We start from the raw sequence: 27,447 nt of genomic DNA on the forward strand, positions 1-27,447 counted from the left end.
TGTTGAAAAAATCTACACCTCGCTGAGAAATCCTATCGAAAAAACACCAATACTGCATATACCAACTGAAAAGAACGGTCATTCTAAATCTACTGATGATTCATGGATTAAATGCATCGCTATTTGGTGCGCAATAACTACTTCACACCGCTCAATTTCATCGTTTTAACCTCGCCACTTCTCATTTCTGACTATAACGAACGGAAGTTGTAATGCTGGAATATTTCTGTCGCAGCTAACTATTTTTAGAACGAGAAAACCCGGGACGAGGTCTTCCGAATACCATTAGCTACACGAAAAGGGAAGAGAATACCGATCATAGTAATCAAGTCCAGCCAAAGAGGGTCATACATGTAATTTCATTTAACTGGTCAAGTCGGTTGTGGAAAGACTAGCACATCCACAAATATAATTAAAAACCTCATAGTGTTGGGTAGGTAATTTATCATGGAAATCAGAAAGAACCATGAAAGCACAATATATTGACAATGTTCCACATTTCAGTTATAAGGCCAACTATATAGCATTGGCTAACATTCGTTTTTTAAAAAGAAACAAAATAGTTTATCAAGCCACTTACATATGATCAGATCCAAATTCGATTAAAAATATAAAAAGTAGGGGGGGGGGGGTAACAAATTAATTGATAAAGGAATGTCAAAACTTTATGTTATAACTTAAATATAAGATTAAACAAATATCAACAACCAGCACTTGTGCATGCATCGCACACATATTTTGTGCATAGTTCACATCATGATAAAAAAAAATAAATACCCGCTACCCCTACCCCACTCCCAATATCATTTTAGATAATTATAATCAAACATCGATCTGTTCAGTATGACCTAATCACAGGGGTTCAGGCCCCCACCATTCTCCGAAGAACATACATGATTCGACTTTTTGGTTGAAACTCTCTACTGCTTATCAGGAATGTCTTGCAAACACAATAAAGTCAACTCATGTAGGTTATTCGGGGGGGGGGGGGGGGGGGGGGGGCATTGTGTCAACACCATTATGATCCAAATCATATCGTATAAGGTTAAGAGTTTACAATGATAGTATATTTGGATATATCAAAAGTGGTATGGTTCCAATAATGTGTAAGTGTGCATGTCTTTAAAGTCTTTCCACAACCGATTTGAAATATTTTGATCGGTATTCTCTTTCCTTTTCGTGTAGCTAATGGTATTCGGAAGACCTCGTCCCGGGTTTTCTCGTTCTAAAAATAGTTAGCTGCGACAGAAATATTCCAGCATTACAACTTCCGTTCGTTATAGTCAGAAATGAGAAGTGGCGAGGTTAAAACGATGAAATTGAGCGGTGTGAAGTAGTTATTGCGCACCAAATAGCGATGCATTTAATCCATGAATCATCAGTAGATTTAGAATGACCGTTCTTTTCAGTTGGTATATGCAGTATTGGTGTTTTTTCGATAGGATTTCTCAGCGAGGTGTAGATTTTTTCAACATGTCGCTGGCTGAGTTGCACACCTTGTTCATATATTATGATCGGTGATATGACATTTTTAAAAGCGGTTTCTATGCGAGATTTGTGTATTCCATTGAAATATATAAACTCTGAAGTTACATATTTTATCAAAAATACGTCCGAGATACCCAAGGAATTGAACATTTAAAAATAAAAGAAGGGGGGTACCGGAAGTCCTGTCCACAAGCATCTGTGGGACCTTTGAGACGAGCGAAGACCCAAGCGAAAAGACCCATAACTATGGAACGCCATAACTGCCTTAAGGTATTGTACATCATATTACATAGTGTGTTCCATATAATAAAGGGTCGGTTCACTACACCACTCCTTGTTATGAGGTGAAAGGTACATAATAAATGGTGTGTTCCATATAATAAAGGGTCGGTTCACTATGTTAAATGCCCACCACTCCTCGTTATATAGTAAAAGGCACATAATAAATGACAAGTAACACATCACAACAAATGCGTCAAGTACATTAATAGGTGTACAAATTATTTCACATGGTTGAAAAAACACATTAAATGTTGGTAATGATGGTTTAATTGGTGTGATATTTCAATCAAACGGTAAAAAAATATATAGCAATGGGTCAATACATGAGACCATTTGGTCACCGTTACAGAAAATTTTAAAAAGTAGGTCAAACCCCGAGATCACAGTGTCAAAAAAAATTACCCACGGAAAGGTCTTGTCACAAGGAATACTCATGTGAAATATCAAAGCTCTATCACTTACTGTTCAAAAGTTATTAGCAAGGTTAAAGTTTCAGACAGAATTACAGAATGACAGACAGGACAAAAACAATATGCAACATTGTTGAGATACAACAAGGAATCGTATTGAGATACAAGGAATCGTGTTGAGATACAAGGTATCGTGTTGAGATACAGGGAATCGTGTTGAGATACAGGGAATCGTGTTGAGATACAAGGTATCGTGTTGAGATACAACAAGGTATCGTGTTGAGATACAAGGTATCGTATTGAGATACAAGGAATCGTGTTGAGATACAACAAGGTATCGTGTTGAGATACAAGGTATCGTGTTGAGATACAAGGTATTGTGTTGAGATACAACAAGATATCGTGTTGAGATACAAGGAATCGTATTGAGATACAAGGTATCGTGTTGAGATACAAGGTATCGTGTTGAGATACAACAAGGTATCGTGTTGAGATACAAGGTATCGTGTTGAGATACAACAAGGTATCGTATTGAGATACAAGGAATCGTATTGAGATACAAGGAATCGTATTGAGATACAAGGAATCGTGTTGAGATACAAGGAATCGTGTTGAGATACAACAAGGTATCGTGTTGAGATACAACAAGGTATCGTGTTGAGATACAAGGTATCGTGTTGAGATACAACAAGGAATCGTGTTGAGATACAAGGTATCGTGTTGAGATACAAGGTATCGTGTTGAGATACAAGGAATCGTGTTGAGATACAAGGTGTGGTAACCTTACACCGAGTACTCACAGAACATTTGGAACCAAGTGCAAATAAGACCAGCCAGCTTTATATTACTGCGTTGAATAGAATCTCGGCATGTTTATTTCATAAAGGCAGAACCCGGGACAAGTATCCCAGTAAATCAGGAATATTCGTTGTAAATAATAGTGATTACCTGTGCTAACTTATATTAGTAAAGATGTCGAATGCAAAAACAGTTGAAATGTAAATGTCACAACCATGAAACTAACCAACGTGCATTAAACGAGCAACAGTACCGAAAACGGTACGTACATTCTGTAATACGCCCGTAAAAGCTTATTTAGGGTGTTTTTCTTAAGCCATGATTTGTAGAACTTTGCTTCAGGTAGTATCAGCCATCAATGGGCTGTGACATACTTTCTTTGCTGTGACATGGGGTAGATAGACAAACCAAGAGCTCTGGGTGTATTTCCCCCAAGTTTGACCAAGTTTAACAACCTGTAAATATTTTAAACATCAAAGACGGGCGTATAAAAATGACTCCTTGTGCGTTAAGAAAATTAAAAGTAAGACACAACCTAACCAAAGCCAGTTGTATCTCTCTCTCTCTCTCTCTCTCTCTCTCTCTCTCTCTCTATATATATATATATATATATATATATATATATTTCAAAACTGTATTAATGTTAATCCTTGTTAGAGCTATCTCAAAAAATTAATTGAATTGTTGCATATTCAATTGAAGTAAAATTAAGAACAATAATTGAATTAGTGAGCGACATTGAGAAATATCCTTATGTAATTTATAGATGTGAGTAATATAATGTGGTATTGATGGGCATGTCATCACATCACGGAGAACACAACTTACAGTACTTGATATTAAAGAAAACATCGGTACAGATGTTGAATTCATGAGGTAAAGAAAAACCAAGAGTCCAATCTGTATCAGCAGAATCACACCAACAGCTATCATAAACTGAAACGAAGAACACATCCATCATCAAGTACCCATACACAATGGAGCACACTAAGTGGCTTATCTAATTATTCTTCAAACAGTAATTCATCTTTGATCAACCAAACTTGTAAAGACTTAGAACTAAATTGTAGTAAATTATAGATTGCATCAATTGTATACAAATTAAACAAGATGTCTTAGAATGTACCTACCAACTTTAAACACACTTGTTTGGTCTTTATACTCCCACAGAATCCACACACTAGGATTCCGACTAAGATCCCTCCAATCAGACAGAACACGTAACAGAAGTACTGGAAACTCTGGTCAGATTGGCTGGATTTTGTTACTCCAGTATAGATGGCGCTGTCTTTGTTTATCATGTTTGAAATACCGATTCCAACAATTCCACCTGCACAAAGCTGAAATGAGATTCAAACAATTCATAGCCAAACATTTATCAATAGCTACTGTGTCAACTCTGTATAGAAAAACTGACTAAGTCGCCTCATCTCTTAAGTGACGCCTGTACATTAAGTTTATAATGGTGATGTACCAGTAGTAAGACATTCGCAACAAGTCCCATGACTCTGGCTATCTGAAAGGGTTGGTTCTCTGCTGCCCGCTTCTTCTTCTCGGCCATTATTGCATGAATGCGACTAAAGTGTGCCTCTGTGATAAAAATAGATGTCATCAAATACATTTCTTGAAGAAGAAAATAATGAATTTGATTTGATGTTATACACTGTGTTGTGGCACTTACCCAAAGAATTCTCTTCTTCCTTTGTCTCTTTGGTATCTTCAGACGGAGATGGGTTAGTCGGCTTAGAATTTAATGTCCCATTGAGTGCGTCATGGAGCTGCTGTAAAATAGAGTCCTCTGTGGCTTGGTTTTGTGGTAGATTAGTTGTAACATTAGAAACAGTGACTGGCACGCCAGGAATGGTGGTGTGATTAATGGCTTGTCGCGGATTGACCACCATAGGAACAGGGATCTGTTGCACTATTTGAGAAGGTTGAGAGAATCCCATTTTCATTTGTGGTTCTCCGTTCATCGGCATATTTATCGGGGTGTTCCAGACATTGTCTGGTTGTGCAGGCATTCTAAGCATAGAAGCCATTGGTGATTTTCGTGGATTCATTGAGCGATAATTAAAATAAGGATTTGAGTCAAATTCATCATAACGAACATCATCCTCAAAAGTTACTCCACATCGCGGAGATCTCATCAATTTCATATCTGGATGTCGATAAGAATATGCCTCGTGTAGGCAATGACTTCTTCTACCTGTACCCATAAGGTTGCCTGTGTAACTGTGAAGTGAGGAGTGGCCGTCTTGCTGATTTCTCAGCATTTCTGGTTGAAGACTTTTACGTCGTATGTTGTGATAGTTTGGACAAGACGCTGGTGACATTTCACATAGATGGGTATCTACTGTTTGAGTGGAGTCAGAACTTTGCGATTCTTCTGTGCTCATAAACGGGAGAAATCGTTTAAGAATTCCAACTCTTCTTGGATTAACCAAATGGATGGAGGAGGTGCGGTTGTGTCCGGGAAGAAGTGCATCCTCAGAATTCCCGCTGCTATACGATAACCTACTGTTCAGAGTTTCTGTATCCGTGACGTCATTCTCTGTCGGTTGCATTCGCCGCATTTTCATCGCGATGTCTTGCATAGATGACTCGTTCTTTGTTCCGATGCCTCCAGATAATAGTGTTTTTAAGTCATCCATGCTGATTTTGATATATTTGTCTTTCTTTTTTTTATTTGGTTGAAGAGTCCAATTTCCAGATTCGTCGTTAAATTTCTCGGATCCACAACTTTCACTGTCTGAATCCGTGTACTTCTTATTTGAACGCTTTGCGGGTCTTCGTTTCTTTCTCTTCTTGTTTACTTCCTGTGAATCTCCTTTCACTGGCTCTTTGTGCGGTGTACCTGGGTTTTGTGACACCTGTATGTCCTCGGGGGAATTGATTGGAAGCCTACTAGCCGAAACATTGTCAGATGATACACTCTTACTGCATTTTGATGCTTGAGCTATTTCCATATTACCAGTGTCCCGTATTGCCGATTCTTGGCAAATTATGTTTGGGAGCCGAGGGCAATTTTGAATACTCCTTTCTGAAAACATCTTTGCCATTGCCTTCACGTTGAGAACTATGTCTTGTCCTTCTTTCTTTCCTACAGTTGATTCATAATCAGTTGTTGGAATAGGAATGTTCTCATCTTCATTTTCTACTTGGACTTGAATAGAGGGAATCTTTTGCACGCTTCCGAATTCAGAATCATGGTTAATTGATTCCGCGTCATTCACAAGTTTCTGAGTCACAGACTCCCGACGAAAATAATGTTTTAAACTCTTTCCAATCATCTGTAATAACGAACAAAATACTTTAGATAGATCTCAGTTGTGTGAGGTTTACTAGTAATAAACTGAAGTTAATTTGAAGTAAAATTTACAGATCAGTTAAGAACATCAAGACAAAAAACCAAATAAATCAGTAATTACAGTGCAAACGGTTTCTTGATGAAATCTTACTTTATGAGGAAGAAACAAAACCTGCGACAAACTCTTACATTTACCCGCTTAAAGCGTTAATTGGAAATTAACTGTAAGTTGCTTGTTTAAGTGTGATTTTCTGTTTTGGTTTTAATGTTATTTCCCAGAATTCATATTCTATATAGCAGAAACTATCTATACGAAAGATGAAAACAATAGTGACTGTTGTTAGGGATGGGTCTCTGACTATTCATCTGAGGTTAACCCTGTACGAAATAATAGACAATGCATCCGTGTTGGCTGTACCGTACATCTCGCATATTATGTTGTATTGTATAATTTTTATTTGTATTGTAAAAGAATTAATTTGTATCGTATACTTTTCATTTGTATCGTATACTTTTGCTTTTTTTTTTTTTTTTAAATAATTTGTCATTTGTATTGTATCCGAAGGATTGTTTCCCTTGGTTTGTTACAAAGGATCTCATTGGTTTAAAAACAATGGTTCTCAGTAACTCTGCTTTGCAAAGGCGAGTGAGGGTTAAACATAGGATAAAAACGGCTATGAATGTAGAATTTGGCAGTAGAAATATGTTCGATTATTAAGCCATATGCTATATCTTTTTCAGAACTACTGTTTATCAACATGTATATTCGGCTGAACTTTCGTTTATCAACGTCGCGATTAACGTGTCCTGCATGGAAACAGGGAATCGGTTAATCTTGCGGTTGAGCATCCCAAAACTCGCTCGTTTTCTACACGATACAGGTTAAAATTTTACCAATGAAATCCTTTATAACAAATCAAAATAAGCAATCCTTCGGTTACACAATACAAACGAAAATCATATAATAGAAATGAAATTTTAAAAAATTCAAATGGAAATACAAAGAAAAATAATACAATGCAAGTGGAAAATATAGATGTAAATTATACAGTCCAAATGCAAAATTATACAATTCAAATTAATTTCTTCTTCTTCAAATATTGCAAAGTGATATGTGATAGAAGCACAACGCGCCAAATTCACAAAAAATTAAATAATTGAAGATATCTTTAATTATTTGAAGATATCATCCAGGCGCGTAGCCAGAAAGAAAATGAAGTGTACGCAAAGTACGTCAATGGGTCTGGTGACCGTCTTGAGGTCCTGGAAGCTCCTGGGTTTTATGAATGAAATCAATGGGTTGTTTTTTTTCATGGTCTTTAATTTTAGTACATAGTTGATAATTTGAAATTGAAAAAGGACGAAATTTAATTAAATGGGCATTATAATGTTGATTAAATTATAAATCAGAACTATACAACGCAAAGTTGTTAAAAGGCACAAATATTTTAACTACAGATCTCTCTCTCTCTCTCTCTCTCTCTCTCTCTCTCTCTCTCTCTCTCTCTCAATATGATGTGTACGCAATTGCGTACTTGCGTATAGGCAGCTACGCGCCTGTCATCAATTCAATTATTCACGCAATATATGTAGATCTGGGGGTGGGGGGTGGGGGTGGGGGGTTGTGCAATGGACATACATGTCTAAAGATGAAATGATATTCGTCCTTATTGATTGACAAGCCTGAAAACCAAAAACATGTAGTCTACAGTGTAAAAACGGTCGTAGATTTAGTGTAGTTTTAGTGCTAGGTGTATTTTTTGTTGTTTTTGCTATTCTCTATTTATAATAGTCATATTATGTAAACTTTTTCGTTTGTCCTGAAGAGCCCGGGTCGTCCCAAAAATTTGATAATTTTTTGTTTGTTCGTGTCGTTGATATTTTAGTACTTCGTATATATATGTATATTAATATTATCCTTATTATGATAGAGAAAGAAATGAGAGCTATCATTTCTGGAATTTTTCCTTGATATTGTACAGTTCTTCAGCTCTTTACCACTGATCTATCTACAGTTATCAATCTATATTGCTGTACGTACACATACTATGATATGAGGAAAACAATACACATTGTATTTAAAATTGAAATTGCTTTCTGAGATTTATGTTTGAAGATGTTTCAGTGATTTCACATTATTTTCATCTACAATGTATTTTACATACAAAAATCTTACCAGATTGAGAAAGGCTCCCTTTCTCAACCTGGTAAGATTTTTGTTATTTTATTTCGCCATATAGATATTGTCAATCGCGGTGTCTTTTTGTAAATCTACTGATAACTTCATAAGATAATACTCACCTTCAAAAGTTTATGTTTCCGACATCATAGCAAGATTGTGAAAAATCCCCGTCTTGCTGAATGAGCATGGTAGTGCTTAATTATTCATCACATTTATCGGCCATTGATAATCACATTGTTTTATATCAGAAATCAATATGTCAAGAGATCTCATTATAGCAACAATGTAAAATTCATTTATAGTTTGTGACTCCAGAGCCCTCAAGAACCCGAACCACGTGTAACCTTGGCTGAGATTCGAATCGGCTGAATATTTGTTCGGATATATCAGGAAATCTCAGCTATAAGGATATCATCTTTACTTAAAAAATCCATGTTTTTATAAATCAGTAACATCATAAAGTGTATAACTGGATAAATCAAGGTAAAACTGGATAAAACCAATAAGCCAACTGCATGACATGACCAAATATGGTGGAATGTCAGAAAATGTGTACTGGCCTTACAATCTGCATTACATATTGATTAATAATATCATTATGATATTTAACATATAAGATACAAAGATAAAACAATAAAAAGGATTCTTTAATGTTTTCAGAACATTGCATTACAACACTGCAGAATTTTTTTTACATAACCCGCTGAGGTAGGACATCCTTATTATTAGCAAGTTTTACTGCATCTCTTTCAGGAATGGTTGTGCACCATACTGGTAGCTGAACATGTCGGTTTTATACTATATTACAGAAATATTCTAAGATGATATGGGACACTGAGATATCAATATGGATGAAAGTAAATCATATTCAAATTATAATAACCTGTTCACACTTTTCAAGATGTACAATTTTTACCATAAAATACAATTTAAAAATTCTTATAATTCTGAGGTAAAAATTGTAAAACCCCTGCCGGATTCGAATTACTGACTTGCAGATAACTAGCAGGCACTACACAGATAAATAACAAGGTTGAGAAAGATGAAAAATATAAAGTTATGGTTAAATTCATTGTTCATTTCAACATCTTCAAAAGAAAGTGTGTCACAAAATGGAGGTGTCCCATATCTCAGTAACCCAATCACACTTGTAAATTAGAAATGTGTGTTTAATGTTGTCCCCTTCTCAGCAAAGTTCAATAACTCTTAAATCCAGAAATAATCTGTTTATATCTTAGCATTTGGCTTTTATGTTAGAAAAAGTATACTAGACTAATATTGTTTGTATTCTGTGATGCTAATCAAGCCTTTGGCTCCATGATGAAACGAAGAACATCAATTAAATTTTGCGCATGATTGAAATATATCTTTCAGAGGAATTTTATCCACTGAATAAAATTAAAAAAAAATTTGGTAAACTTTTGATACTGAGAAAGTTTTTATTTTCCATAGATAACCAATTATTTATAATTTTAAAAATGTTGTCAAGGGCAATAACTCCTATGCTGGAATTTCCTCTACTGCATGTCTATGACAATGATTTCCCTAATATCCACAATTAATTTTTATATATCTATGAATTATCAGATTTCTTAAACTGTTTACATTTAAAATTTGTCATTTCAACAAGTTTTTATTAATTTTCATCATTCTGTTTAACGAAAATGTGTGATTTTTTTATGTTGATGTATACTTCTGTTTTTGTATGTCTGACATCTTTAAAAGGGTGGCAACATACACAGTTTCTTTGGTTATTGATTAGATTAAACTATATTGAGTGGAAATCAATATAGTTTTTTTTCACTTTTAACCATTAATATTGATAAGTCACAAGAGGATCGACACACCTTAACTTTATAAAACTCCTGGAAGTCAAATTTCTTTTGATTTTAATTTATATATATCAAGAAGGAAGTTTAGGAAAGATTACAATACTTTGAAATTTAGCAGGCTAAGGATTGGACAACCTAAAGTTTTAGATAACCCCTCTGACAAACGAGGGCAGATTAAAAAAATGGGGGTGAAAAATTCTTTAATGCAATTGTATATGTTCATAACAGAGAGACGCTAAACAAACTTCGAACAGATTGGATCACAAGTACAGTTAGTATGGGGTGCATCAGGATTTAATACATTAATGTATAGGTCCTACAAAAGGTTTGACCTAAATATGTAAAATTGTAATGCACTATTATATATAAACAATACATAAAGGTTTAAGGTCCCCAAAATTATAAAATGTATTAAATCATAATGCACCCCTGGCCTGGTAGTCTTCTGTATAAGTTTACAAGAAATACTAATTTCATTACAAATGAAGTGTAAATACACGGGCTATGATAAGGCCAAAATAAAATATCTATGCGTGTTTCCTATTTCAGTCTCCAAAAATTAGGTAGAGTAGGTAGGTAAAACATTTTATTTTAATTAAATTTTTTATTTGAAATCTTAGTTTTTGTTACGTTTTGAATACATGTCTATATACATAACAATTACTTTTCAAACATTTTGAAGATCTAGTAGCAAAAATGTAAATCAAAGAAACCCCACCTCAAAAGAAAGTCCAATTTGAAAACTGCAGATTTTTATTTTATTTATATACATTGTCAATAAAATCTTTAAGATTGGCAGCAAATAAGTAGGTAGGGTCAGGAAACCGGAAACACACACATATTTTATTTTGGCACAAGGAAGCTTGTACTTACAAAATGTTTTACATCCTGATTGATTTTCTTGGATTCAAGGCTGTTTTCTGGTAGAAACTAACAGGGTCTGTGTAATGAGTAAGACTTTCTAGATATGAAAACATTTCATGCAAGAATATACAGATATACGAAAGCATAAGATTAATAGGAAGAAATAAATGTGCAGAATTAAATGGATTGTACGCCAAATTAAAGGTGCAATGGTTCAAAGCTGAATTAGATATAAAGGAAGAGAACAAGTTATGACTGGATGTATGCTGCATTGCATTCGAGGCGACGTTGAACACTGGTTGTGTCGTAGGAACGGTGGAATGCGACAAGGCTCCATTTCAACATCGAGTAAAAAGCTCAACACTATGGAGCGCCAAATTAACATAAACTCAAATAATTGAAGATATCTTCAATTATTTGAAGATATCATCAATTCATTTGATGCGCGCAACAATTGAATTAAAGATCTCTTCAAATAATTAATGATATCTTCAATTCTGAATTATTGCGCGCATTAATTGAATTGATGAGAGCATTAATTCTTCAGCTGATTTGATGCGCGCTTTAATTGAATTAATGATCTCTTCAAATGAATTAATGATATCAACAATTGAATTCTTGCGCGCTACTATTCAATTGAAGAGAGCAATAATTGATATAATGCGCGCATTAAATCTATTGATGAGAGCAATAATTGAATTGATGTGCGCATTAATTCATTTGATGAGAGCAATAATTGATTTAATGTGCGCATTAATTCAACTATTGCTCTCTTCAATTGAATTAATGATATCTTTAATTCATTTGAAGAGAGCAATAATTCTTTTAGAGAGAGCAACTATATAATTAAAGGTATCTTCAATTCAACATATCCACAATTGAATTAATGATATCTTTAATTGAATTGTTGCTCTCTTTAAAAGAATTGATGCGCGCATTAATTCCTTATACAAAAGCATTGTAAATGATTTAAAGATATCTTCAATTGAATTAAAGAGATCATCAAATTATTTATACCGAGCTCTAAATTAATTATTGCGAGCAATATTTCTACTAAATTGATGCTCTCATCAAATGAATTGAAGAGAGCAATAATTGAATTAATGCGCGCATCAAATTTATTATTGCTCTCATTAATTGAATTAATGCGAGCATCAATTGAAGAGAGCAATAATTGAATTAATCCGCGCATTCAATTATTGCTCTCATTAATTCAATTGATGCGCGTATTAACTCATTTGATGAGAGCAATAATTGATTTAATGCGCGCATTAATTCAATTAAAGAGAGCAATAATTGAATTGATGATATCTTCAAATAATTGAAGATATCTTCAATTATTTGAGTTTATGTTAATGTGGCGCTCCATACAACACCTCTTCATCTAAATTGCACTAAATCTTACGGTCGTGGAACGTTTGTAACACAGTGCACACAGCACTAGGCATCCTGTATTTGAATCTGGTCCCCCAGAACCCAGTGAAGGATACAATCTAGTCAGTTATAGCAACTTTATATATCTAAACAATCAAATATCTCCTATCGCTTTCAAGAACCAGCTGCCACCAAAATGTAACGCGTTTTCTAATGCTTCTTTTCAAAGGATAAAAGGATCTCGTGAACTATAAATATATATATGGAATTTTCCTCGGGCTCTACTTGGGCCAATAATTAAATACGTGGAATCACTATTATTTACAAGGATAATTCTGATTTACTGGGATACTTGTCCCGGGTTCTGTTTTTCTTAAAAATAAACTGGGACACAAACCGAGGTTCTATTTACATGGTACTGTGAAGATGGCTGGGCACTTTGCACCTAGTTCCGAAACTAAGATCCTATTGTCTGCGAGTACTCGGTGCCTCACCCTTAGTTTGTCTTTTACCAGTGGCTTGTATTTCAACCCTAACCTTTACCCCCCCCCCCCTACTAATAATTATGTCGCCCCTCTCTCAGGGGGAGACATTGTTTTTGTACTTTCCGTCTGTCACAAAATCTCGTGAACGCTCCTCCTATATGGGTTATCAGACTTCAAACTTTGTACAATACTTCATTGCCATTTGCAGATGTGTATATTGTAGGGACAGGAGGATCCAATTATTTTCCTAAAAGTTCTGATCTAAGAGGGATAGAGGATATTAAAAGAGCTTGTGAACGCTTCTTCTCCTATATGACTTATCTGATAGACTTGAATTTTTTTTTTTTTTTAAATTTTTTAACAATACTTCAATGCCATTTGCAGATGTGCATATTGTAGGGACAGGAGGATCCAATTGTTGTCCTCAAAGTTATAGTGGATCTGAGGGGTGGAGTGTGTAAAATAGTTTGTGAACACTTCTCCTATGCAGTTATGGGAGTTCCATGTTCCTGCTTTTAGTCCAGTCATTCTAGCCAAAAATATAGAGTAACCTCAAACTAATTGCAACAGAAATGTTTTGATGCCTCCATACCATGCAGTACATTATGGGGAGGAGGTTTCATGTGGAGCACTTCCAATTTGGGGAGCTGGGGTTCAAGACATTAGTTTTTCATAAAAACAATCTCCCAAGTTCTTTAATAGTTTACCTTCTAATTCTGGCTTCCTTCTAACAGCAGATTAATGCTGCCTCCCAGCTCCTTATATAACAAAGCCCTATACCCATCCAACTAGGGGTAAACAGGATCTCGGACTATTCCATTAGTCCGAGTCACATCAGTGTTTGGAAGGTATAAGCCCATTGTATGTTCATTACTCATTACAACTCAAAAATAGTAAATAACATATTTTAATTTATTGCACATATTACATTAGTTTAGTTCAAATCTCTAAATTGTGATACTGTGTCATCCATACATTAATAGATCACATGCAATAACTTAATCATATAGACCACTCAGTCTGGTGCTTTCTATGAAATCATTCTTCACAGGTATAATTACAGAAAATCGGTTACTTTATCAACAATCAAATAATTAAATTTTTTGTATACTGTAATTCAGAGGATAACTAATGTTGTACACAAATACATTATCTTAATATATCAAATATTGCACAAGATTTAATGTCACAAATTAATGCCTGTACAAAGTTCTCCAAACAAGTGATGCATATATCTATAAGTACTAATTAGTGTTTTCGTGTTGATCCCACCTTAGAGTAAACTTGAAAGGTCCATGCTTCAGCCAATTCTTAATATACACATTTCTGTTCTTTTCAGTAAATTATACATCCAAGGATGGAGTTTTCTCATATCTATTGGACACATTGAAATGTCCTACCTTTTATGCAACATCTACTGAATAAATATATTCTTTTGATGCACAGACAATTGGGTGCTGTGGTTCTCATTTTTGTGTCAAGGTTAGTTTAAGTTCACAATATTTTCATATCGGAGGATCTTGATATCCCATTAGAGCAGACATTAGTTTTATATATACTAGTAGTGTATTACAAATAAAAAGCAGAATTGTTCAATCACAAAGATATAAGGTTGACAAAATTTCCTCTGATAATTTTATATTATTTTTCATAAGGATCATAATATTTGTAATCCTAGTGTTATATAATAATATTGTATTGCAATCCTAGTGTTAACATCTTTTCATATGCATGTAATAACAATGATAAAAAGAAAGCATATGACCAATTTTTCCCTAAGAAAAGGAAGGGTATTTAAAATGGCCTTAAGAGGGGTAGCAAGATCAAAATATCATGCAAATTTTCTATATACTATTACTTTTGTCACTCAACCTTTATTCATACAAATTTTTGAAAATATTTCCTTGCTGTAATTTTGTTCTACTGGAGACAAGCCTGTACTCAGAAATTTTTCAGTTGAAAGAAAAAGGTGATATTTTACTAGACTATTGATTCCACCAAAAATATAGTCTCCTATAATTCAAGTTCCCCAGACCTCGCACTAAATGTTACAATTATAAGCAGAAAGAATTATGAGGCTCAAGACACACATGAGTTCATGATTGAAGAAAATACATGCACATATAATGCATACCTTCCAATTTGTTTGAATTACAACAAAAATCCTTCCCTAGCACATGGATAAAATACTCAGTCATAGAGGCTGATTGCTTGTAAATCAACAGAGATTTCACTTCCTGGAAATTATACATTTCGTTCGTGAATAAAATGACAGCGATTTCAACGAAATAAATAGTTCAGATGAAATCCTTTGTCTATACTATCATAGAGTTTGTTATCAAATGTGATCAATAAAGGTTTCAATATGGATTTCTGCTAACTACATATCCATTATGTATGGGTTAATGTACGAGTATCGCTCCATTCCTTAAAAGTAATGGACCGAGGCCCCAAAGGGGCCGAGGTCCATTGCTTTTAAGGAATGGAGTGATACGAGTACATTGACCCACTTAAAATCCACCTTAATAAAAACTACCTTTGTGCATTTTAATCATGTCTTACGTTTTTCATTCTTTTGTTGCATGCATTTATATCTACTTGTATAAAGGTTGACCTACTTTCCGAACACTCCATTCCTGAAAAATAATGGAGTGTTCGAACAAAAGAATGACGTCATAGGTGGATTTTAATTGGGCATATCATACCTTACGCCAAACACTACATTCCTGGAATGGATTTCTGGTAATGGATTTAAACAATGTAAACATAAAATTCATTAAAGTCCTGCAGGGTATATATATATATATATATATATATATATATATATATATATACACACACACACATATATGTAAATAAAAACTACATTTCAAAAAAATATGTAAAAATAAAGGAATGCAGAGGGATTTCACAGTGGAATGTAGAAACAGACAAAATACATATTTTTAACAGCGTTACTTCGGAACACATTTGTGATGGCTGATAATGAGAAAGTCTATCGACATGCTGATAATGAGAAAGTCTCTATCGACATGCTGATAATGAGAAAGTGCATGCATGTGGGACACCAATTTCACAAAAACGATAGAAATAAGGTTTTGCATCTTATCAACTGCAAACCATAGTTTATCTCTCTAAACTATAGTTTACAACTATTATTGTTACAACTGTTAATATTGTTTATGAAACTATATTATCATTAACTATATAGTTAATGATTTAAAACTACAATAAACGAGTGTACTTGTGGTTTATGAAATGTGATTACAACCCTTAACCATAGTTAACAAGTATTTTTGTTTACAAGTCTAAATCTATATTCATCAACAAAAACTGTTCTTAACAAGTATTATTCACAAATGATAAACTGGATTCAATATCTATAAATTATATGAAAACAATGTTTCACTCATTTTAGTGAAATTGGCATAAATATGTTTTATATTTCCTTACATAACAAAAGTGTAGGTATCAAGATAAGTAATTAAAGCTAATTTTACAACCATAACATCATATCACAAATTAGTAACCTAAAATTTGCATAAACACAATAATAATAACATCCACAGAATTCCACTAGTTCAGAGAATCTGTCATACAATCAGTATATCAATTTGTGTTCTGTATACACTCTGTCACAATTATTCTTTTTAGACCTAGAGTTTTAAATTTTTTACTGTATTATATCAATAAATGTCACAAAAAATTACATTGTTTAATTTTTATGAATCTGCTATTTTTTCAACATATACCAAATTACACGTCTGTATACAAGTCAAGAAACATTTGGATTTTTCTTACTATGTGGTATATACAGAATTTTAATGCATAAGTGAGATTCCAACTCGTCAAAATTTGATGAAAACTGTAGGAGAAGACTGACAGATCTACGGTAAAATCAACATTTCCTTCAAATCCTACACTACATTTTATCATCAATTCAATAGACTATTTTACAAAGTCAGAAATTTATGAAATTCAAACTTCTTCGTAACAATCTAAACAATTTCTAAAATCCTGGGTGATCAAATGACTGGTCCTCCACAAGTTGATGGACAAGTCTAATGGCTGACATTTCTGACCAACACAAGTTAATTGACAAGTCTGATGGCTTACAAGTCTGATTCACAAGTCCTCTGATTTCTCGATGATAACAGCAACAACACAAAGACAGACAATACATAGTGGGAGAAAAAATAAATCTTTCAACTTTGTACAGTGAAAAAATAAATTTTTCTTCTAAAGATTTATTGTACAAAAATAACCTTTTTAAATAGTGACAGAAAAGAGTATTTTTCTTTAAATATAATGCAGAGTTTTATTTTGAGCTAGTAATCAAACTTTATGATAAAAATCACTAAAGTTTATTTAAAGAAATTAATACTAACATATATATAATGTATCGTGACCAATATAATCTGTTAAGAAATGTTAAATGTACCCTTAGACCAATACACTTTCTAAATACAAGTAAACTGGAAGACTGGTATCATATAGATGATACAACACTGTTTTCATGGTTTATATTTTCTTCCTTGTCAAGATCAAGTCTGTACATTTCATTTTTAAAACAGTTCTTGTTTTCTTTCTTTTCTAATATAATTGCAAAAGGCAGGCATGAAAACCATTCTCCTTTCATTCTGTCTTGAAAATAAAATAAAATAGATTGATTTTTCTTTTCTAACTGTATTGGCAAATTGGGTGTTCATAAAATTCAAATCTTCGATTGGGCATTCATATTGGCCCTGACAATACTTTGTCCTTGAGAATTGGAACTCTTCCTGAAAAACCAGGGTATAATGAATGTTTGTACATTGAAAAATAAATAATCTTAAAATAACTGAATATTTGAGCAATTTGTAGATATTGTTAATGAGGTAAATTGACATGTTTTTAGCATTTTTCCTTAAACAGAAATTTCAGAGGTTATATTTTAACTTTTTGGACAAGAGTCTGTTACATTTCATGCAAGTGGCTATTTAATATAAATTTTATCTGAAACAAAATCCTTCCAACAGATTATCAATGTTAACTGCTATGGAATGATTAATCACTCTCTACAGATATTTAAACACCTTGACAAGAATAGATTAAGTCTGCCTTCGTTGCTGTTGCTGTTGTTGTTGTTGCTGTTGCTCCATTCCTGCTGCAACATATGAGAAAACACAGAGGACAGCATAACATATCTGTTCAGCCTGTAAAAAAATAATAAAAGGACTTAATTTAATCAAAGTAACAATAATTATTAAAGCATAACAATAAAAACTAGGAAGAATTGTTTTAGCAATATACTAAAATTGATGTCTGCCCTTCCATTTTCCATAGTTCTATAAACATTTTTAGGGATCGTGGAAAATTAAGAGATTTGGAACATAACAGTCACCTATATGTATATGTGCTTCAACCAAGGAACAGTGTTGTGAACATATGATAGTGAATCAAACTTGTCAAAGGCCTATGTCAAAAGACAAAAATATTATGGTCTGGGGAACAAAAATTACTCCCCCCCCCCCTCCTAATTCTATTGTTTGACCTTTAACTAAAAAGGTCAAGATCAAAAGATCACCAAAAATGGCATGTGGCACATTGTCTCATTATGGTATACCAACATACCAAAAATCAAAGGCCAATGCCCCATGCACCACATTGCTCACCTGAAATACCTTGAGCCATATCTAAAGATTTTCCCTACATATTCACATGTAAACCTTTGATTCCTACTGTGGCCCCAACCTACCCAAGGGGGTCATGATTTTTACAAACTTGAATCTGCACTATGCTAGGAAGCTTTTATGTAAATTTAAACTTCTCTGGCCAAATGGTTCTTGAGAAAAAGTTTTTAAATTTTCCTTATATATTTGTATGTAAAACTTTGATCCCCTATTGTGGTCCCATCCTACCTTTGAGAGTCACGATCTGAACAAATTTGAATATACTTCAAACCAGGAAGCTAAATCTCCACTCTAATGGCCCAGTGGTTTTTGAAAAGAAGACTTTCAAAGATTTTTCCAATATATTATAATCACATGTAAAAATTTTATCCCCTATTGTGGCCCCATCCTACCCCTGGGGGTAATGATTTAAACAAACTTGAATCTCCACTATATCTAATTGGAGGCTTTCATGCGTATTTCAGCTTTTCTGGCCATGTGGTTCTTGAGAAGAAGATTCTCAAATGACCCCACCCTATCTTTGCATTTTTGTGATTATCTCCCCTTTGAAGAGCCCATGGTCATTCATTTGAACAAACGTGAATCCCCTTCACCCAAGGATGAGTTGTAACAAGTTTGGTTGAAATTGGCCAAGTGGTTCTGGAGAAGAAATCGAAAGTATGAAAAGTTTACAGACAGATGACTGACAATGGGTGATAAGAAAAACTCACAAGACAAAATAGTTATGGTACGGACAACAAAAATGCCCAAAAAATTCTACTATTTGACCTTTACATTAAAGGTCAAAGGTAATCAAAAATGTCACGTGACACACTGTTTTATCATGGTATGCCCATATACCAAATATCAAAGGCCTATGTCAAAAGACAAAAAAGTTATGGTCCGGACAATAAAAATGCTCAACAAAAGTAACAAAAATGGTACTTAATATTCCCGTAAAAATGCCTACATAGGGTGTTTTTCTGAAGCCATAATTTGTAGACCTTTGCTTCAGGTAGTATCAGCCATCATTAGGCTGTGACATACTTTCTTTGCATTGTATGCATTAGCCTAAACTGTGACAAGAGGTAGATAGACAAACCAAGAGAGTTTTGTGTAAAATATTTCCTTAAATTTGACAAAGTTCAACAACCTGTAAATATTTAAAACATCAAAGAAAAGTAAAAAAAATTGTTGAGAATCAAAATCCTATGCACATCTTCAAATTATTTACAAAGACCCTGGCTTCTAAGTTATGAGAGGAGTTAAAAGGACAAACCATGCCCTTTAATATATTTCCTCAAAACAGACTAAGTTCAACAACCTGCAATTGTCTCAAAAATTAAAGAAAATCAAAATCCTTGTCACATGCACATCTTCCATACCCATTCAAATACTCTGTAAATAAAAAGGTCCTCACTTGAAAACTGTGGAAGAAAAAATAAAAGACAAATCATGTACTCTCTATGCAAAAAAGGGGCAAAACTCATGCAAGAGAGGTTGAAATGGATCAAAACGGCAACATGATCTAGAGTGACCCGCAAAGAAGCTACATAACAAGTTTCAGCTTAATATGTGACAGAGAAATGAAATTACAAACAGAAAACTCTGACAGATGGATGGACGGATATATACAGACATCGCTGTACCATAATACGTCCCGTCTAACTTGACTGGGTATATTAACCCATAGACATATATAACAGATTAGCAACTCCCCAAGTCTCGTATTATCTCGCGGTCCCGTTTTTTGTTAAAATGCACACCCTGATTTAAATTACATATACCATCTTCAGAATGAAAGACATAAAGTTCAAAGTCTAAAGACGGACATATAAAGAATTCTATCAATAGACTTTTACATAAAAGGTCAAGGTCAATAAAAAATGGTACATGACACACTGTCTTATCATGATGTACCCACATACCAAATATCAGAGGCCTATGCCAAAAGACGAAAAAAGGTATGGTCCAGACAAACTTTGTATAAAAAGCGAAAGAAGAAGCAGAAGAATTCACACTAAAACAATATGGGAAGGGGAGACATAATGATGCTGGTATATACATTAAAACAAAGGAAATTTGTTACCAATCTATAAATATTCACTTCAAAATGGAACACTTTTGTTTTGCCTGCTTCTTAAAATTGCCCTACCAGAAAGTGTTTCAATATTTGATTACACATACTGTCTAAATAACTTCACTGATGTCAGAATCATTGACAAATTATCATATCAAGATTCATTTTTCCAATGTTCAATGAAAGCATTTTATGGTGTCTTTTAGCTGCTTTTGACTTGTTAATGCCATAATTGATGTAGTAACATCATTAACTAGAGCTATTCCACTGAAACTAATACACTGATGGGGTACATCCCACACTGCAACATGTGATAAAGCTTTATCTGAACATTATACCAGGGTATTCTGAATGCCTTTGATGCAGACTTGTATATTTATGATATACATACACTGCAAAATTATTGCTCATACCAAACTGTGTATAATCCTAATCCCTAGACTTGTATTTACAAACCTAAAACTTGACTGGGTATATTAACCCATAGACATATATAACAGATTAGCAACTCCCTAAGTCTCGTATTATCTCACGGTCCCGTTTTTCTGTTAAAATGCACACCCTGATTTAAATTACATATACCATCTTCAGAATGAAAGATATCAAGTTCAAACCTTCCAAATCCTATCACCAAACATCCAAGACTAATATTAATTTTCAGAAGATGCTCCTAGCCTTGACTTTACAATTTACTTTGTGCATGAATTTCTGGATAATAAACATTTGTGCTTTCATGATTGAAAATAACTGATCGTTCTCAAAAATGCCATGAAGAATACAAAATTGAGAGGACAAACACAGACCCTTCACAAGAGTTGTCAAAAGACAAGAAATATGACTACTTAACCTATAGTACAGCCAATGCAGATCCCTTATATACGGTGTCCCCGCGACAGAAAGTTAATCCTTTCCGTATTACATATCAAGATTTTTCATAGCGGGGCTTCGTGGAGCCAAGTATATATGTGCATGGATAATCAACAATTCAAAACATAATTTGCTTCAGAGATTGAGGCAGTGCAATTTAGATTTCCTAGTGTCAGTGATGATCATGACTTGCATGTGCTGGAATTTAGTGATCGGCAATCAGAAGTTTGAAAAGTCAATCTGTATAAACATCTTTATATTAGAAATTAATCTAAAACTAGAGTTTTGAAAATATTTGATAACATGCCAAAGAGATACCTTGAAAGTTTTGTCTGTCTTTCCTGATCATAACTTACAGTGTAGTTTTCTAGTCAGGGATCAAATATGCAAATTGCATCTGCATGGATGTTTGTCTTTCTTTACATACATTTCATCTGACTGAATTTTAAATAAAATTAATAATTGCATTGATCTTGAGGGAAAAAGATCATATTTCATATTGCAATATTTGATGAATGCATTATCAATTAAAATAAATTTAAAACCCTAATTCTGAAACTTTATATCCTATATCATTATTTAATGTGTCTGTGTTTGATACGTATATTTCCTTTTATTGAATCTTAAATTTTTCAAATAAGATAATTGATCGTAACACCAACTCAACCTTTAACAAGAGGCCCAAGGGCCTAGAATCGCTCTTCTGATAAATTGTACAACCTCACCATTTCTATTCTTAGCCTCTTAGTATTCTAAATCTTTAGTTAAATCCTAAGAATTCAAAAAAAGTAGGTCAATCTGACCTACTTTTTGGTTTACACATTTTGAGAACCCAAGAAATATCAACTGACAAAGTTTGATGATTTTAAGCCAATTACTATCTGAATATTGAAATATAGCTGTCAAATTCCAATCATAGGTCATGGTGACCTACTTTCTGGTCAGCGAACTCCGAACATGCAAGACCCATCAACTGACAAAGTTTGATGACTGTAGGTCAAATAGTATCTGAAATATATAAACATAGGTGTCCAATTCCAAAAGTAGGTCAAGTTGACCTACTTTTTGGTCGAAACCCTTCGAACATGCAAGACCCATCAACTGACAAAGTTTGATGACTGTAGGTCAAATAGTATTTGAAATATATAAATATAGCCGTCAAATTCCAAAAGTAGGTCAAGGTGACCTACTGTTTGGTCGACACACTCCATTGACTCAAGATGCATCAACTGTCAAAGTTTGATGATTGTAGGTCAATTAGTGACTGAAATATATAAATATAACTGTCAAATGCCAAAAGTAGGTCACGGTGACCTACTTTTTGGTCGACACAAACCGAAGACTGAAGACGCATCAATTGACAAAGTTTGATGATCCTAGGTTTTACAGTGCCCAAAATATGCATCTAAAATTGAAAATGTGAAATTTGAATAGCTGCAAAATTCAAAAAGTAGGTCACTGTGACCTACTTTTTTATAAATATGTTTCAAGGCCTCAAGATGCATCAACTTACAAGATTTGATGATTCTAAACCTCTCGGTATTTGAAATAACAACTTAAAATATATCTATAAATGATAAGCCATAAAATTCAGAAAGTAGGTCACGGTGACCTATTTTTCAGTTGACGCATTTCAAGGTCCCATGATCCACCAACTGACAAGTTTTGATGATCATGGGCTTCAAAGTGTCCAAGATATGCATCAAAATTAATTTTAAAATAAATACCTGCAAAATTCAAAAAGTAGGTCACCGTGACCTACTTTTGAAACAACTTGACACAAGGTCCTAAGATGCATCAACTGTCAAAATTTGATGATCCTAGTCCTTATAATGACTAAAATATCTAAGATTTAAGGAATTTAAAAAAAAATTAAATTTAGGTCAACTTTGAAGTGACCTTGAGACCATGCCCTTTGCCCCAGGGTAATGCCTTGAACAATTTTTAATCTACAACATATCCTCATCCTTATGTGTAAGTTTGGTGATAATCTGCCCTGTGGTTCTTGAGAAGAAGATTTTTTAGCAACCACTACTTTTTTTTGTATTTTCCTGATTATCTCCCCTTGTTAAAGGGTCACATCCCTTTATTTAGTATGTATGAAAGCCCTTGGGCCAATGATACCCTGTAACAAATTTGAAAAAAATTGGCCAAGGGGTTCTTGAGTTATAGCCCTTTTTCTAAAAAGTTTACGCACACCGCACACCGCACAAATGGCCATAGCATTAGCTCTTTGAGCCTTTGGCTCAGAAGAGCTAAAAATATTTGATAAATTAAGGAAATCGTTTGTAAAAAGGAAAGTAAAAATTATTATTATACTTTCATGTAAAATACTCGAATCTGATTGGTCGAGAAGCATTTGAAAAAACATTTCTGAGAACAGAAAGCACGCGCTCCAGGGTGATAGTATCTAGCAACGGGTAACAGTACTTGACAACGGGTGATATTATAAAAAATCATCACATGCGTCAAATTTATGCGCATACAGTTCGCCGCAGATTGTTAGACGACGACGTTTGAGCATTTGTAATAAACATGAATACCCGCATCGAAATACAAAATATCGCATGACACTGATTGATCAAATGTCAACAGACGTAAGTTTTTCTGCTTTATTGTTTATATAACATTCAGTATAATAAAACAAATATTGCTTTTAGTTGAGGGCTATGCCTCGGTTGACAATGGTTTTCTCGAGGTGAAAATTTTCAATGTTACCCTCAACTACATGCAATATTTATATATTGTTGAATGTTCTCGTTTTTAGTTTAACAGTCAACACATTCATGTTTCATATCATATCATTCATTGGAAGATGTACGTTTCAGTGGTAAATGTAATGTTAGATTTTTTTGTCATTGCCAATTTCTGCAGCAGAGACTTCTAAAGATTGCAAAATAAATTTTTTAAAAAGTTTTGGTCCAAACCCTAAGCTTCTATGATCATAAAATCAACAATTTTTGTTCCCTTTTCCCAAGAGATGCCACATACCATATTTGAAATTAGAAATGAACTAGTAGTTTCTAAGAAGTTGAAAAATTATATATACAAATGTTGATACTTTAAAAATTACTCAGGTGATCTAATTACTCCCAAGTTTTCAGAATACGGTTGAGTTTGTACCCATGTACCAATAGCAAAATGTACGAATCATTGCTAAAACAGTAGTTGCATAGCTTCTGGTTAGTACGACAGTAAAGAAAACATTTTGCTTTTAGCAGTAACTTTAGTGAAACAGAACTATATATCTCTATATATAGCATTAAACTTATTTTATGTTTAACTTTTATGTATTAATGAAAATAAAAACCACATGGATATAAAAATTAATATTAATTGATTAGAAAGAAAGATAATTTTGTGAGGTTAGTTTGTCTTGATTAGTTCAAAAGCTGCAAGTTAATTTGAAAAATGTAAAGTAAAAGTCTAGTGTTGTTAATTCTTTTTGTTAACATTAAACACATCAAAAATCATTGCATACTGCCAAAGGGATTGTCTATTTCTTTCAAGGATCTTAAGCGGGCATGCTGCACAGTAAAGATGCGATGAACCATGAATGCCAGCTGATTGGCCTGTGGAGATAACACAACATCACATGCAGACAACACTTCCTATATAAATAATCTACCACCAGATGGCGTCCACTTTATTTGTAAAGTGTTACTAATAAATCAGTCTATGCATTTCATACTATATAGATAACATTGCCTCAAACAAAATGAAAAATTTACAGGTGTAAAATAAAAAAAAGAATGTCTAGCTGTTTTACATGAGGAGCTTAAACCTGTTCAACAATACCCTTTTAATTTTAAGTTCCATACATGTGTATTACCTAGAATTTCCTGAATTATTAATATGATAAACATAATAAAATGTTTTATGATTAAATTCACGTTCATTAACAAGTTCATTCTTCAATAACTTAAAAAACTGTTGAACAAGTTGTGATTGTCAAAATGAATAAAGTAAAATAATTTATTTGAAACAAAGCAAATGAAAAACTTACCATTCTGGACTTGAACTTGTGTTGAGTTACTTGCCGATTCTTGGAATCTACAAATATTATGAAATTGGGCATAGAGAATTTCAGATTTACACATTATGGACCAAAATCTTCAGAAAAAATTTTCCTACAGCATATGAACCAATAAATGACTGAGATTTTAACAGTTTATTTTTTTTCAAAATCAATCATTATCAAAATTTACGAGATTGAAAATTAGAAAACATCAACATCAAAATTAGGTTGACACAATCATGCAAGAAAAAATCTTATTTCTGAATTTGAAGATGTCAACAGAGGTAAAAGTACAGTTATTTCTCCTCGACTCATTTTCTGTGCATAAATCAAATTTAGAATATGCACAATCTGTAAAACCTTACTAATTGCTGTAAAATTCAACACTTTTGCCTTCCAAGTTAATATTCACAATGAACAAAATGTTTCCTTTTGGTCCTCTACTGGGAAGTTGTCTAAGGTGTCCCCAATTACGATCTAATTATAGAAGTTTGAATCAAAATGACAACATCAATAATCAGTTTGCGCTAGAAGCAGTTTAATTTTGTTTTGATTTCATGCATTTTTTGATAAATGATCTATAAATTCTATATTTTATCCTTCCTATCTCCATGCAGTAAATCAATTATCAAGTATGCCCCTGCAAATATTGTGTGCAGACATACTGAAAGCATTGTAAATCAAATCTTTCCAAACTAATTTTTTTTTTTAGAATTTTTTGTTATTACCAACAATTTTGTCTGGTAAGGAAATCAATTTCAAACAATGCTAAATACTTCACAAATGTCTTTAAACACTATTTTTAAAAAAAAGCATTCCATTTGATATAAGAAATCATGAACCATTGCTTGAAGTAGTTTTTTTTAGCAATGCTTCAAGATGAGTGCTAGATAGCATAGCATCAACTTGCAACAATATCAAAAAGGAAGGACCTGACACACAACAAAAATTAATTTAAAATGAAAAAGAAAATGAGAGCTGGGAAATCCTTACCAAATTCCTCTAATACAAAAATCCCGCCTTTCTGGGTGAAACATTTCTTGATTCGACCTAGCTCAATAAATAACTGAAAGAAAAATGTTAAAGCACACTTTTACACAAGCCTGTGAATTCTATATATAGCAGTGAAGGGTTGTTTTATTTGATTTTGGCTAAAATTAGTTTTACTTCCTCTCACCACACTGTCCAAAAAGTGTGTAAGTATTTCAAATGTTCCAAATTGGATTTGGTAAGGGAGGAGAATAAAAAGAAATAATGTAAACAAAAATTTTCTACGACTATCTGGAAACACACAAGTAAATATATCTATCAGTGTCACACAACATCGAGTACTGTCGTATAAAAGTGCAGGAAACAACTTTTCTTTGAGTGTACAATACATTTCAAACATGAAATATGTATGGCAGAGAAGTAAGACCATTCCTTTGAAATCAATATTATTTTTACTTATAGTCTTTGTCAATTACCTTTTCAAATGAAATGTATTGCACCCTAAAAAGTTTAACTGTCTATTCAATACTTAAGAGGCAAAAAAAAAAAAATAAATAAAAAATACTATCATATTTTGCAACACACAATCCACGACAATTACCTCAAAGTCCTTTATTACCACCGAGAAGATAGCAAAGAGACAGAAAAAGAGAAAATATTTTAAAATGCCATTTCTATTCATAAAACAGCCTTAAATAAAACAACAGCATTACATTCAAACCTTTTCAAGTCAAAGTCAGCATACTACCTTATATTACTGCAATATTAGCACATTATAATGTACAACTCTAATTCTTATTACACAATATCATAGTAAAA

General features: G+C 33.4%; 2 protein-coding genes across 12 annotated transcripts in view; both read right to left on the minus strand.

The window, feature by feature from the left end:
- Positions 1-3,425: 3,425 nt before the first annotated feature.
- LOC125647185 (uncharacterized) lies at positions 3,426-6,678 on the minus strand. Its single transcript, XM_056141905.1, has 5 exons — positions 4,660-6,678; positions 4,453-4,568; positions 4,109-4,318; positions 3,791-3,914; positions 3,426-3,433 (listed from the first exon to the last, which is right to left on the minus strand). The coding sequence occupies exons 1-5, from the start codon at positions 6,266-6,268 to the stop codon at positions 3,426-3,428; spliced, it is 2,067 nt and encodes a 688-aa protein (XP_055997880.1). The 5' UTR covers positions 6,269-6,678.
- A 7,235-nt stretch (positions 6,679-13,913) lies between these two features.
- LOC125648398 (MAP kinase-activating death domain protein-like) overlaps positions 13,914-27,447 on the minus strand; it is a 112,021-nt gene continuing 98,487 nt past the window's right edge. For 6 of the 11 annotated variants that reach the window (XM_048875456.2, XM_048875457.2, XM_048875454.2 and 3 more), the window contains 3 exons: positions 26,632-26,704; positions 25,627-25,673; positions 13,914-18,217 (listed from right to left, as the gene is read on the minus strand). In XM_048875456.2, the coding sequence (XP_048731413.1) occupies positions 18,113-18,217; positions 25,627-25,673; positions 26,632-26,704 (225 nt within the window). In that variant the 3' untranslated portion in view covers positions 13,914-18,112. Of the gene's footprint in view, positions 18,218-25,101; positions 25,193-25,626; positions 25,674-26,003; positions 26,116-26,631; positions 26,705-27,447 lie in introns of all 11 variants that reach the window. The other 5 variants (XM_048875455.2, XM_056139639.1, XM_056139640.1 and 2 more) reach the window with 4 other exon arrangements.

The sequence above is a fragment of the Ostrea edulis genome, chromosome 6 (assembly GCF_947568905.1).
Source record: "Ostrea edulis chromosome 6, xbOstEdul1.1, whole genome shotgun sequence".
NCBI classification, from domain to species: domain Eukaryota; kingdom Metazoa; phylum Mollusca; class Bivalvia; order Ostreida; family Ostreidae; genus Ostrea; species Ostrea edulis.

Bases quoted from the DNA above. Each gene is read 5' to 3' on its own strand.
- LOC125647185 (XM_056141905.1), bottom strand. From the start codon at position 6,268: ATGATTGGAAAGAGTTTAAAACATTATTTTCGTCGGGAGTCTGTGACT. The intron at 4,569-4,659 runs GTAAGTGCCACA...TTTTTATCACAG, and splicing joins GGAAGAAGAGAATTCTTTGG to AGGCACACTTTAGTCGCATT. The intron at 3,915-4,108 runs GTAGGTACATTC...TCTTCGTTTCAG, and splicing joins AACAAGTGTGTTTAAAGTTG to TTTATGATAGCTGTTGGTGT.